Raw genomic sequence first — 14,883 nt, forward strand, 5'->3', positions numbered from 1 at the left:
ATTATGATTGCCTTGTCTTCACTCTGTGTACTTCTAACTGCATGTTTATTTTATGCAAATGACAAGGTAAACGGTAGTTAATTCTGCCTCTAATAATATCTAATTGATACAGAAATTTACCTTTCAGTTACAGCTCAAGAGCTTATCAATGTCGTCCAACTTTTTGGAAAACTCATTGCCAGGCTCCCTTTCCTTTTAGTGGCTTATCAACTCTCAGGTATGTTGGAACCTGCCTGCAGAACACAAACCACCCTCTTGGAGGTCAGGCCCATTTCCATGAGAAACTGCAAGTGAACTATTCTGTCGCTGCATCCTTCTGGACACTGCCGGTGCTCCTGAGCACGGATACCAGATTAGTCTCACAGCCAGTAATCCTACCATATCATAAGCCAGCGTTACACAGAACAGCGAAATGGCAACCTTAAAGCAGATCCCAGAAGTGATGAACAGCATGACGGGGAGCTTAGACAGCAGGTAAGGTGTTACCCAAGAATTCTGACAACAAGCACAGTTGCAAGGACAAGTACATCAACACCGTGACCAGCAATTATTAAACTAATATAACACTTACACCAAATTTTCTCTAAAATGCTCTGGTCGGACCTGTCGTTATCTCAGCCTGCTGAGCCTCATGTTGGACACCAAAAGAACTGCTGCTCTGAGGCAGCTCAGCACCACGCAGCCATTTGCTCATTCCCCCCACCCAACAGTGGGATAGGGAACAAAACTGAAAAAAGGACAAAAACTCATAGGTTGAGATAAAGACAGTGTAATAAGCCAGAAAATGAAGGGAAACAAATACAATAAATACTACCTACTAATAACAACAACAATAATAGAGTACACAAAGCAAGTGATGCACAATGCAATTGCTCACCACTGGCCAACCAATGCCCAGCCCATCCCTGAGCAGCAGCAACTCCCCAGGGCAGCAACCCCCCAGCTTAGATGGCATCATGCTTAGCAATAAGGAATGGGACACCCCTTTGGCCTGGGCCAGCTGTCCTGGCTGTGTCCCCTCCCAGCTCCTGGGGCACCCCCAGCCTCCTTGCTGGCAGGGCAGCACGAGGAGCTGAAACGTCCTGGGCTCTGTAAGCACTGCTCTGCAACAGCTAAAACACTGGTGTGTTATTAGCATTGTTCTCATCCTAAATCCAAAATGCTGCACCATACCAACGACTAGGAAGAAAATTAACTCCATCCCAGACAAAATCAGGACAGCACCTCATCTAGGATCACATTACACAAGACCTTAGTCTTCTCTAAGAAGAGAAGGTGGTCCTAAAACAGTGGACAATCCTCCCCCTAAATCATGAAAAAATATTTCAGCATCATTTCAGGCATTACAATCAATTAATGTTGTCTCCTTTTATGCTTTACATTTGAGAGTCCTTTTAGACTCATGCAGAAATTATACTGAAGACTCATAGCTATAGTAAAGTTGACTTTTGACCCCACTGATTCATCAATGCCATTCAGTTCCACAAACACCTGAGAAAGTACAGCTTAAGAGATCCTTTTTGTGTGAAACTTAGACAAGTACCTTCTTGCTTTTTGCATAGTAGAAGAATAAAAAGAAATATCACATTTAGTGAGTTGAAGTGAAAAAGTAGAAACATTTTACACCTACAAAACCAGCTCAGATTGAGAGAATCAGAAGAACAGCCTTGTAACACTCAGACAAAGACTTCCCCTCCTTGCCACAATATTATATGCAACATAAAAGTAATTTATAAACGCATGAAAGGGTAAATAGATCTGTATCTTCTTTTAATCTCAGAAGAATTCATTTCTGGCAATTAATTCTACTAACTTACCACACAGAATTTGCAAAGCTGACAAAATATCAAGACAGAAATACCAAACCACACATCCTGCCAAGATCTTGCTTCATTTCTAATCAGGCTTGACTTTGCTAGTAAATTAAGTGCTAACAAAGGACTAAAGTTTGTTGCAGGCTTGTTTGTTGGTTTGTGGGGTTTTTTTTTAGGGTTATTATTTCAGAGAGGTGGGGCAAGGAGTTGGAGAAACACGCTATTTAGAAATTCTTTGTTTGATATACGTAACGAAAATTCTGCTTTTTACTCTGACGTTTTCCAAGTTGAGGCTGACAGTCACATAGGAAGTGACCACTACAAGTTTTATTTCCTGGAACTGAAATTCAGAAAATATACCTTATTAGTGGATATTCTAACTCTGCGGGGCTACTCACAGGCAAGGAAAGTTCATCCAATGACCAGTGTCTAGAGTAGTTCAGAGTAAATAAATTAAGTCTTCTGAGCACAAACAAGGCAATAATAATAAAAAAAGCTGTGCATGAAGCATACTCTTCTACTGAATGAAGTTCTGCTCATTTTTAAGATTACTTACTATTCTGCCTCACTACTTATTCTGGTGCACTTTCTCCTGTATTACCAATAGCTCTTCAAAACAAACTGCTCCTGGAACCTTTAAGCACCTGTTGTGCATGACTTGGAACTACACCTGGTCCTCAGACTAAATCAACACACAGCCTGTTCCGATGGCTGCTTAAGAATATCACATATGCTACTGGAAGATCTGTAGAGGGGACATGCTACAGAAATTATTCTGAACCTGCTTTAGCATTTCCAACAGTATTCAAACATCATTGTTTATAGTCATAAAATTCAGGTGTGTCAGATGCTTCCCCCTTTTCAGTTCAATTTCAGCAAAGTAACAAAGAAAAGTCACTTTAATATTTAAGTGATTGAAATGACTAACAATGATAAAACTGAATTGATCTATTCCCTTAACAGTCCTCCATATTTTCTAAGTGGATATAATTCATTTTTTATTAGCTTCCATTCTAAGCCTGAACTATTTTTTCTTGTTATTCCACACTTTTTTGAAGGAGACTTCAAATTCTTCTCCTCACTAGGTTATGCAGACATTTTAGAAACAGAAGCCAGACAAAGTTGTGTGCATCACCCATTTTTGTCGAAAAGCAGAACTGAGTACATAGTAATTTACACATTCTTCTGTATATCAATAAAACTGACTTTCACAAAGTAGAAAAAAATTCTGGAGTCAAACCCATATAGACAGAGTTCTGAATTCATCTCAAGTTTACTCTAGCAGAGGCACAACGCATGCAGTAGACACCAAACCCATCACCCCAAGGCTTTCCAGGCTAAGCAACATGTCTCACAACCAGGTCTACAAGGTTGTTAGTCACTCACCTTCCCTCATTGATTTTTGCTTTGTCTCCTTGGCAAGGGAAGTTCTCAATGTAACCCAGACTGCAGTTGATCTGCGTCCAGTCAGGCTGGCACACAGCAAGGAAGTGAGGGCGCAGTCTGCCTATGGCGTACTTGGCAATGTCCGTCAACGACTGGCTAGCAGCTGCTCCAAAAATGAAGGTCCCAATGGCTTTGTAAATAGTGGCTATGTAGTTATTTCTGACAAATGAATTTGAGTGCAAATTGTTATAAAAGACAGAGAGAGTCTCTCCTAGGATTATCTGAAAGAAAAAGAAGGACAACAGTTAAAGGAAGACAATGACTTAAGTAGTAACAAGAGTAATTTTTCTCTTAAGTATGTAGTTCCAAAAAAAATGTAATTAGGCTCCAGAATCAATTTTCCCAGGAATTGGTAGTAACCATTCCTAAAGCTTTAAAAAACATTTTTTATATAAAAGTAAAAAAAAACATTTTGCCTTACCCTGCTTTACGCTGAGCTTTATACAAGTATACTGATTGTCAGAATATTTACTAAAACAAAGCCTTCTCAGAGAAAGATTCAACCATACTATTTAACGTGGCTCTGAACAGAAGCATTTCCTCTAGTTCTAGGTTTTATCCTACGCTGAGTCTTCTTTAGCTAAGTTTCCGCTAGGCAAATTTTCTTCTATTTTGTCAGAAAGTTTGGTGGTGTTTTTTTTTGGTGAAGCCAGAAACTATTCTGAAGGATCAAAATTTGATTTCTAGATGTGAAAGGCCAGTTATTTAAGCAAAGAAACCTCCATGTCTCAAGAAAAAGTTATCTTTAGGGGAGAAAAAAGCTAATGACAAATATTACCGAGGGCTTTCAAAGTATTTTTTGTGTTCGAGGTATATGCATCACAAATATATTAAGTGTTGATAAGAAAACAGACATAACTTCATTTTCCTATAACTTCTGTCTTTTGCAGAAAGCATATTTTTCTTAAACTAAGTGTACAAAACTTCAGCCTCACTTGATATAGTTAATGCTTCACACCAGAGAGGCTGGGCATGAGCCAGCCAGTCCCATTTGATACGGAAGGGCTCTCCTCGTACAGGTGATAAAATGGAAGCAGGGTTGCATACAGTTAGGTAGTTATTAAAAATCCTATAAGGATTAAATGATGGCTCCATCTGTCACCTGAAAGAGTGACATGTCCACGATCCCAGAAAGGCAGAGCTTGAGCGAATAAGGCTGTCATTAGACATTGGCACCTGGGCAAACAAGGTAGCTGTTAGTAGCTTTGCACACTTAAGGCAGGCAGACAAGCCAATGAGGGTATGACACTGATAGTTTTTGGATTCTGCAGCCTACAAAAACATGGACTGAAACAGAGAAATAATGAAACATGGACTAAAGCTGAAAAAGCTATATTTCAAGCACAGCGGAAATCAGAAAGCTCTTAGAATCTACCCGTCCCACATAATGTCCTCTTGGCAAAGATAGCTGAAACGAAGTGTCACAGCCATGACAATATATTGACTACTAAAGAATGAATTCCTTTTAAAGAACATTGCTAAAAAAGCTGGAAGGCTTTCTCAGTTGAGGTGATTAAAAAAAAAAAGTTTGTCAGTGGTATCTGGACTCAGAGTATTCATCTTCAGTGATCCGTATATGCATTAAGAGTAAGACACCAACATTTGCTTCTAACATCTGAATTGAAAGCCATCTTGCCAGAAAAGCCTGATTACACCACTAAAGGGTGGTCCCAGATGTCATAAAGGTAACTTCACTAGCTGAATGTGTATACAGGCTCATATGGAGACTAGATAAAAATCAAGGAAGTAAATTCATTAAGAAGTTCTGTGCTCACTGAAGCCTTTTCCGACTCAAAGCCACCGAGCTGCAAGTGTCTGGTAGGAAAGTACTTTGCTCTGTTCTTCCTTGCTTTTCTGTTTTAACCACTGATAGAATGAAATAAGCGAGATGGACTTCAGCTGTTACCCAGTATGGCTGCTCCTTGGTAATACTGACTACCTGGTTTGAGCATAAACATGTAAAATAAAGGGGGGGATTTAAAAAAAAACCTGCTGCATTTATGTTCTGAAGCACAGTTTTTCCAAGAAAAGGAAAACACGGTAAGTCAGTTCTGGTTCCCAGCCCCACGTTTCTACAGATAAGGATAAAAATTCACTTCAGGAGCACACAAGCTACAGGTTGACCTATATATTGGAACCTAGACAAAAACCCATACCTACGATATGTATACAAGAGACTCAGACTGCTATGATATTCCCTGGTTTTAATCCATTAGCCCAGAAAAACAGCCAGCTGACATTCTGCTTTAGCTGCTCATTTTCCTGCTTTAATTTCTGACATATTCTTGGATAAGTATTTAAACATCTAAAAATCTTGTTTGGCATAAGTTTCAACACTGCTAAAGTTGTAGCTGCAATCAAATTTGATGTCACCCAGCACAACGACATGAGCGGAATCTGAAGTTTTTGGTAGATCTGGGCAGAGATGAAGCCCGTTGAAGGGCCATTGTGGGAATTTAAGTACAGTCCCACAAGATATAAAACAAGCAGCAGTAACTGCTGAGATCCAGCTTTCCACTCCACCCATGCCCAATGGCACGCTCCTGCCACTTCTTGCATCAACACTGATACTTCTTGCATACTCTTCCAGAAGCCTTTTCACCCAAACTAGCACAAAGAAGAAAGCTATTTTCAACCAAGTTAAAGAATTCCAGTAGCTTATCCTGGTTCAGACAAGCCACTGAAGGTGGCAGAAGACAAAGCAAGAGTGGAACCTTCTCTTCTGTCAATAAGGAGCTATCAGGTTGGCTCAGCTGACAGGGTGCAATTAAGTCTCAAGGATACAGAGGCACAAAATGCTTGAACCAATTTGACTAAGCTAGGGGCTGGGGTCAGAGGGAGATCCCAAACTGTCTCACTCCAGGCAATGAACACCGCTGGCAGTTGCAGAGGGATCTCTCCAGCCCTCTGACCAGATGTGAGGAGAGGGGAAGGGGGGCGACAGTCCCCTTCCCCACAGAACACAGCTGAACCACATTAGGTGCAGCAGCAAAGTGAAACCTAGCATTAACTCACACAACTGGACTCTGTTTTATCCTCACCTTCAGAGTAAGTTCAGGAAAAGACTCCCTAGCTACTTATTCTTTGTATTCTAAAGCTATGGTTGTGCTACGTTCTGGTTTGAAGTCATAATATTTTGTTTTGTCTTATTCCAGACCTTTTTACCTCCAATGTATTTCCAATGGCTCTGTGGCAAATAGAAATATTGACTTAATAGGTTATGATAACTTGCCTTCTGAGTAGTAGCTCCCAAAAGAGGAAGGCTTTAGACAGACATTCAACACACGAGTCTTATTCTTAACCAATAAAAACTTTCTTCATTTCCATACCTTACAAACTGTACAATTAAGTCACCTAAAAACCAAAATATGCCACTATAGTTCTGTGGTGTTCTTTTTCTGTTCTTCACTTATATTTGTTTGGCTTCAAATGAAAACTTTTTAGTTATCCTTACCAGAACACCATTTCTCCTGCTTTAGCAGCAAAGCTAAAGGCATTATAAGTTCGAGAAATCCTACAGAAAATGTTTTATGTTTTAGAGATCTGTATTAACAGACTGTCCCTCCTTCCCACCCCCATTGGAATCAAATGCAATGAAAAAAAAAGTTTAACTTACAACAATTATACTGAAAGGAACAATTATTCCTGCTAACAACTTATAAGAAATGGTGTCCTCTTTGTATGGATACCGGATGGATTCGTCACTACAGAAAAATCCTCTCTGGAAGGGGATACGTCTTGAATTGAGAATTGCAAAAGGCAAGCCAGCTAGCAAAAAGGAATAAAAAATACATTACAAAAGCAACATTTAAACTCTAGTGATTATTACACCCCCACATTTCCAAGGAGCAGTGCATAAAGAGGAAGGGACATGCAGCAAGTCAGAAGGTTATGCGCTTTGTCCAAGGACTGCCTCCTCGTCTTTGCAGCTCCCGGGAAAGACTGCTGAGCCACATGCACAAGTTTGAGGAAGGAGAGAGAGGACAGGATTTCTTTCACCTTCACGTTTGTGGCACGTGAAGCATGAAAGCACTCCGAAACCATGACTGAGTAAACAGTTTAGCGACAGCCACCGAGTTGCTCAATTTGCTGCCACTGCCACAATCACCCACTATTCCTTTACATTGCTGTGAGCAGCAGCTGTCCCCTTATACCTTCTCCGGCCAGCTTCAGAAAGCAGGAGAGCAGAACTGCATTTGATGAAAGCAGAAAAGGGTTGCTCCTCAGGGAGTGCAAGTGCAGAGGGAGTTTTTAGGAAGGAGCAGGGGAAGGATGACAATGTGTGCGTGCAGCCTCCTCACTCCAGGCACACTGGTTAGGTCCCAGGAACAACGTGGTCACTGCACACACCCAGCAGCCTCGGGGCTTGGAGGTTTTATTCCCATTTTCCATTAAAAGAAGTTTGTCATCTTAAGCACAAGATGAAGGCGCACCATGGACTGTGTACCAAGAGACCTTCAACACTAATTGAAGCTAGGCATTTGAATGGCAGAGTTTAAGAGAAGATCGAAAGAGGATATAAACAAAGATTTTTAAACCCTCATCCTCTGAGGCACACAAACAGATGCAGGCACTGCTCCTACAGGGATGAATAACCTCAGAAGGTGGCTACTGTATAGAGGAAGAGATATGGGAGACTACCAAGAACCTTCAATAAGTCTTCTTCAACTTAGGGATTTACAAGTGCTGAAGAGACCTTGATTTTGTGCTCGCAATTCGTCACATACAAAACGCATACCAGTCTGGAGATGGACAAAACAAGTAATTTTGGGGGAAGACCCTCCTTATCTACCAGTAAGGGATCACAAGGATGAAAGACAGGCTCCTTCCTGCCTGCCAGAGAGATGCCACTGTGATCATGCTTCTCTCCTCAGAACCTCTGTGTCAGGGCACAGCCCAACTATTGCTTCCCACATACATACCAGCTACCCCCAGGTAAGTGTCTACAAACAAAAATAATATAGAAAGAACAGAGATGACGACACTGATATAGGGGAGAAAAAGAAAAAATATCAATCAAATAGCGCAAAAAATTAGGGAGCAGGGAGGGAGTGGAGCTCAGAGTTATAGTCAGGCTTTACAAAAATAAAAGAGAACACACTGGATAGTTCTCAAACTCCTTCCCCCTTTAATCTCCACTCAGGAAGCCCTCCAAATGAAGTCCAACTCATGGTCCAGACACAGATGAGGAACACAGTGGTTACACCAATGATTCGCTACAGTTTTTGCTGTTTACATCACACAGAAGTGACTTTTAAACAAATGCTTCAGTTTCAAAACTGACAAGGAAGAATGAATGACAAACCAATGACTCATAAGGTGAAAACTTCCTTGAGGCAATCTGAGTGTGACGCAGTGCTGGGACACAGCTGAGCTGTTCAGGGCTTGTTGTAGGGCCCATCACACAGAATCAAACGTGTTCTGTACTGCTGCAGTTATACAAATCAAAGCTTCCTGCCACTTCCAGGGAGGAGAAGAAACCCTGTCATTGTGAAGAGGAGTTATTTCCAGATCCATGCCAGCGGGACTACAACTGATCTGGCGGTGGAAGCCATCCAGGCACACCAACGGAGCAGAGAAGGGGCAGCAGGACGGGCTGAGAGCCAAGCCAGAGCCTCTCCAAAACACTGAGCCATTCAGACACCAGCCAGCACACTGCCCTGGGAGCTGGGCTGTGCAGTACGGTGCAAGAACAGCCTTTCTACCGGGGGAAAAAAAAAAAACACTACTGTTCGTTGATCCTAACAGTAAGGATAGATAGCAGGGATTTGGAAGACATCACAGCCCAGCTCTCGCTTCTGCCTTCCTCCATGGTGGTGTTACAACAGCATGTCTGTACATCAGCTGTAGGTTAGTGTTTAGCTACCTTGGGCAAGGGAGGAGACAGAAGTAGTGTGCAGCCATGAGGGAAGGTGCTGCTCGTCAGCATGAGGCCATGATGCATTTCCAACACCACTTATTCTATAAGAGTGTGATGGAACAAGGAATGATTTTGCCCTACACACATGCTAACAAAAAGATTCAAGACTTTAGATTTTAAGATTTAAGGGAAAAATTGATTATTTATTTATTTTACAGATTTACTCTTTCAAAGTTGTTAGTTCCAATCACCCCAGTAAAACAGTTACTCACAAAATTAGGTTCAGCCTAAAGACACAAATCACAGAATCCAAGAAGATCTGAGGTTGGCAGGAACCTCTGGGTCCATTCAGCCGAACCCCTGCTAAAGCAGGGACACCCAGAGCAGGTTGCCCAGGATCACGTCCGGGCAGCTACCAAAACCTAACATCCCTGCTATCCTAGTCAGGTGTTGTCACTGGCATCATGTCAGTATCTCTGTATAATCCCTTTTAAAGACCTGCTTTATGATTAATGGCATGAAGACGGCTTATTCCCATTTCCTCCTACCCCTACCTTGCAAATTTGCAAGGGTGAGAAGGAGGCAAGTTTCCAGAGGGCTCAGGTTATGTTTTTAAAATGTTTTTTTCTTGCAAAGAGAAGTTGTTTGAAATGTGTGCTCACTCTTCAGCAGTACTGAGATTATGCTCTAATTAGTTTGTAATTGCTTGCAACATTGTCCTACATCAAGAGCATGCAAACAGAATAGTTAAGTAAACAACAAACTTTGTGTTTGCTTTGCATTTTAAGCTACTAGGAACCAGCTAAAGTAAGTTAGAGTGCCCTCTTTCATAACTTCTTTCCATCACTCGAGTGCCTCAGCTGCATCTGCATTTGTCTGATGTTCCACTGCTTTAGTTTGTTAGACCAAGAGAGTAGTGTAATAAAAGTGTAAAAAAAGAGTAGTAGCAATGAAGAGCATGGTCGAAGAACTTGCATTTCACCCTAGCGCTCAAAACTTCTCTCCAGGCTTAAAAGAGAGAAGGATTCTGATCTTCGTGAACTATAATCCTTCAAGCAATATTACCGAGACAACATACGAAGTATTATGCAGCCATTTGTATCTAGCAGTGGACTACTGAAAGACCAGCAGTAGGTATGAAAATATAGAATGAGCTGTTCCATGGAGCTTTGAGGAAAGTACTACACCTACACCTCAAGGCCACTTAGTATGGGGAAGAATATCCATTAATTATGAGAGTCATAAACAGTTTCCAGAAGTCATAACCGGTAACACTCAAGTAAGAAAGCCAGTAACACTTAAGAAAGCATCATTTCATTGAGACAGTCTTAAAAAGTTTGATATTTACCTACAGTTAATTCAAAGAGCTAAGCTTTGTAACATAATACTGTTAAAAACTTTATACAGTTAGTTTCATAAAGTATTTTTTCTAGTTTCTTCCAACTGTAACTGATTAAAGAAACAATTGCAACAGACTTATCTTTTTGTTCTAAGCATGTCTCAATGCTGAAAGGAGACATGTTCCATTAAAAGCTGGGGCAGAAATTTTAATTTCCAAAAGCCAGCTTACTGGAAGTTTTATCAGATTGATCTAATACTATCAAACCAAAACCTTCAGCCAACAGAACTACATTTGCGATTTACCATTTGCTCAGTCCAAGGTAGTTGCTAATCAGTAACCAAAAAGACATCAAGAGCCAGTAAAGCACTCTCCAGGGTCTATAGCTACTCCCTCAAAACACGCTCCAGACAGCAGGTTTAACTTGCTTCTTTTAAACACACATTGATTGGTTTCACTATTAACTGGTTTAAAGGAGAAGAGAGCAAAGGAGAAGTCAAACTAGAGAGACAACCACCTGTTTCTGGCAAGCAAAACCATTAAGAAAATGCACCGTAACTGAAGGTTTTGCTCTGTTTTACATGACTGAGTTTGATTTAAAAAAAAAATAAACAAATCCCATGTAAACAAGCCTGACACTTAGATTGAAATCCTTTCACACATATATCTTTAGTACTTCTGCAGTTTAAGTACACCTCCCTCCAAGATAACACAAAGACAGGGAGAAAGTACACAGTTCAGCTTTCATACACGCACAAAAACAAGCAACACAACTGGCAAAAGGGCTGAACGAGGCAAAGCCTCTTACTGTAATAACTACAAAGCTAGTTAGCCCTGTATTTGTGATAGACTTTTTTTTTTAAACCCTGAAAGATATCATCATTTCAGAGGACAGGAACAGGAAGATTGCTACCATGATGCAAAAGCTAAGTATGAAAACTCCCATATAGGAGGACTAGATATGACTGAAGGTTAAGTGATACTGCCTTCATAATGGCACGACTATCATTAGTGTCAAGGTTGGATAACCAATGTTAACAGAAGTTTAGAGCTGTTGTAGGATAAACCTACCTAGACATGAGATTTCATGAGATTTATCCACTTAGTCTACAAGTTATTTCTCAAGGAAAAGTAGTAAAAATTTCAACAGCAGATCACTGGGGCAAGGGGGGGTGAACCCTACATCTTGCACAATCACACTGCCACACTATGTTAAAAGAAAGGCCCTGCTTTTTCTACAAATATCTATTTCCCCCTAACCAAGCTACAATTTCAAAGGGCAGAGTCTGGCAAATAAAAGAGGGGAATTACTAAAAATCAGTTGGACTCAGTTTTACATGAAAGTAAAAAAAATAATTGGACTTGTCTCTTAAGTAAGAAGTAGAGATGGCAAAGAGTCCTTAAAGGCTCTCTACTGACTACTTCTCAAATGACAATACCAAAATACCAAAAAGCATCCCTGGTGTGTACTTGTAGAAGTTTACAAGTCAACTGCAGCAGGGTGAAGAAATTGCCTAAAGGGAAAATGACAACAGGTATGTTAAGAGGTTGGGAAAAGGTTACTGGCAGGGTAATCTCAGGGATCAAGTCATGGAGCTAGCGCTATGCAGTGTATAATTTATTAATGATTCTGGCATAACTAGCAGATGTACTGCTGACAAAGCTGGCAATCCTGACACAGTAGAAGATCAAGGTCATCCAGTTTTGCCTGCAAAACCACTTTAAGGACAAGAGAGATGGAGATTTGTCCATTAATGAGTTCAGAGTAATGTACTTGCAGGTTAAGCTGCTCAGATGAGCTGGGAGCTTGTCATTTCAGCATACAAGAGGGGGAAAATTGTTTCCTATAGCTGTTGTACAACAATAGCAGCAGCCATTAGACAGGTCTTTTCCAAAAGGCACCAGCACTTCTTCGTAGAGCTAAAAGCTGACCATTACCATGCAGGTTGAAAGAGAACATCACATTAGGATTGCACAGAGTTATCCTTCCTACTCTCCTCAGGAAGGACATCACTTTCACTTTACATTCATCTACACTGTATTTCAGTAGCCATATTGCTGTCCTGTCTTGACCCCTCAGGTTGTCTGCAATAATTCCTAATATTTTGGTGACCTATGGATCTAAAAAAGAATGTTTTGTAGGTTGGTTGGTTTATGTTGTCTTATTTTTATGTTGTCTTACTTTTTAAATGCTGTTTTTTTGTCTGAGAACTTCACCGTCCTCCTAGTCTCGTTTCCAATGATTAATTGATCAACCACTGATGCAGACCTCCTTAATTCCAGAAGAAAAGAGGTATAATGATGGGATTAGGAGAACAGAGGTGGTTGACACCAGGAAACAATTTCAGACAAAATAGATTTATACCTCAGTGCTTCACTAGTGGGTAGCAATAATCTAGAAAGACAAAGTTAAGACTTCTGTTGAAGAGCTGAGAGAATAGTAGACAGCAAATCCACCACCACTTTCAGCCTATTAGCTAATGCCAACTTCATTAGTACTGCTTTAAACTAGGAAAGACCTAGACTTCATATGAAAAAAGCATAAACGGTATTTTGAAATTAAGTCTTCTTACACCAGAAATTCAAGACAGTCAAGACAGAAGTCAGAAGTTAATGCTTCCCCTGCATATTCTGTAGAGATCTGCTACTACATTCATCAGCAAAAACATTCATAGTATTCATTTGTACAACACTAGAAAACCTGCCTGGAAACATTCATTTTGCAATGACTTAGTTGAAACTTCTGAGACTTTGTTATTACTCCTTATAGTGGCATTCTGTGGAGGCTTGTACCAGTATCTCACAGCTCTTTACAGATAGTTAGAATTTTGCTTCTCTTTTTCAATATTAGAACAGCTCCACTTTCCATTTCTTTAAAGAACTTTAAAGTTCATGAGAGCACCTAGGAAGAACCATCAATCTTCGGCTCACCAAGAGCAACTGCTGCTTTTTGTCATTCCATCTTCTCCAGAAAAAAAGCTGTGTAAGCAATTTACTGCCTAAGGCAGAGCAAATGAAGGTGTGATCAGGTGAGCCAGAGGACAGAAGACAGACTGCTCTTTATTTAAAGTAATTTAAGCAAAAGTCATAATTCTCTCTCCCTACATTTCCCCCCACTCCTTTTTACTCTTTCATATGTTTTGTCAACTAAAACCTTGAAGAACAGCTCAAACACACTGACAGCTTGGCCTTCTCATAGTTGTGACCGAGCTTCACCTACAATTTTAAAAACTCTTGCCTGAAGCTCTGTCTACTATTAGCCTGCCAATTATTTTACTCTGGTTCTTACACGGCACCTTCAACACTGTATTAATAATTGCATCTGAAGGATTGAGAAAAGAAGTACAACCCAAAGTCTACACACATAATAAGCAAGTTGCCACAATTTAAGATTTGCATCTGGTATAAGTGACTCAAGCACAGAATTGCAGTTGGTGCTCCTCTGATATTTTTGCATCCAACTCCAAATGAGCTCTGCAGGGCAGCCTTGCAACAGAAGGGGCTGAAGCTGGTGCAGAGGCTCAGAAGTGGCAGGTGTTGCATCCAATCTCACCTAAGGATTACTGATCTTTTAATCAAAGTGCATCACCCTACACATTACCCCTTCACACAGGGTTATTATGCTGGCTTTAAGCAGAGTATTCCTCAGAATAAGCATGGTTTCAAAGATAATACTCATCTGGAGTATAGAAGGTGAACAGTTAGTGTCAAGCAGAACTCAATACCAGAATACGAAATTCATCAGCACTGCCCAAAAAGGTTTCCAATGCAATGGAAACTACGAGAATAACACATCATTTTCCTATTTGAAAGGTTTTCCATAGAAGAGAAACTCTTTTGCTTAATAAATAATAAATCTATTCGTTTTAATAACTAGAGACCTAAAAATGAGGTTAAGGGATGCTAATGTGCACTCCAGTGTCAAAATGAAATTTAATTTCAATCAGTTGCAAAAGTATCAGCAGTGGGCCATAAAAAAGTTATGACATGGCAGCAAAAAATGAAACGTGTATCTCTACCAATCCAAGTCTTAGAACAGCTTAATTTCAGTTCCCTGCTTTATCAGTCTTTACCACAGTTGTAACTACATTTGTCCCTTGAGAAAAAAGAGTTAGCCCAGTAAGTGCTTATATCATTAATCAAATAGGAACTTTCAATTGAAGTTTCACTGGAAAATGGATCCTTTTCACAATCACAGCAAAGAAGTTTCACTTCTTTTGTCAGAAAAGAAATCAATAGGTGGCCTATAAAGTATCGTGCTAGTTTGTAGGAAGGAAAACTTACAGCCAGATACTGATGCATATGGTGGAAGGACATATTTCTGAAAACATTAAGCCTAATTGGTCAAAGAAACAAAACTAAGTGGGTTCCTTTTGGGAAGGCTTTGTGATACTGAAGACATCAACCTTTGCCAAACCAAACAA

General features: G+C 40.3%; 1 protein-coding gene across 2 annotated transcripts in view; it reads right to left on the reverse strand.

The window, feature by feature from the left end:
• The window catches only part of PLPP1 (phospholipid phosphatase 1), a 61,156-nt gene that overhangs the window by 28,108 nt on the left and 18,165 nt on the right, over window positions 1-14,883 (reverse strand). Inside the window, exons 2-3 of one of the 2 annotated variants that reach the window (XM_048049400.2) lie at window positions 6,877-7,028; window positions 3,201-3,481 (exon numbers count right to left, since the gene is read on the reverse strand). In XM_048049400.2, coding sequence (XP_047905357.1) covers window positions 3,201-3,481; window positions 6,877-7,028 — 433 coding nt within the window. The remainder of the gene's footprint in view (window positions 1-3,200; window positions 3,482-6,876; window positions 7,029-14,883) is intronic. The other variant, XM_048049399.2, reaches the window with a different exon arrangement.

This window comes from Anser cygnoides, chromosome Z, assembly GCF_040182565.1.
Source record: "Anser cygnoides isolate HZ-2024a breed goose chromosome Z, Taihu_goose_T2T_genome, whole genome shotgun sequence".
NCBI lineage: Eukaryota > Metazoa > Chordata > Aves > Anseriformes > Anatidae > Anser > Anser cygnoides.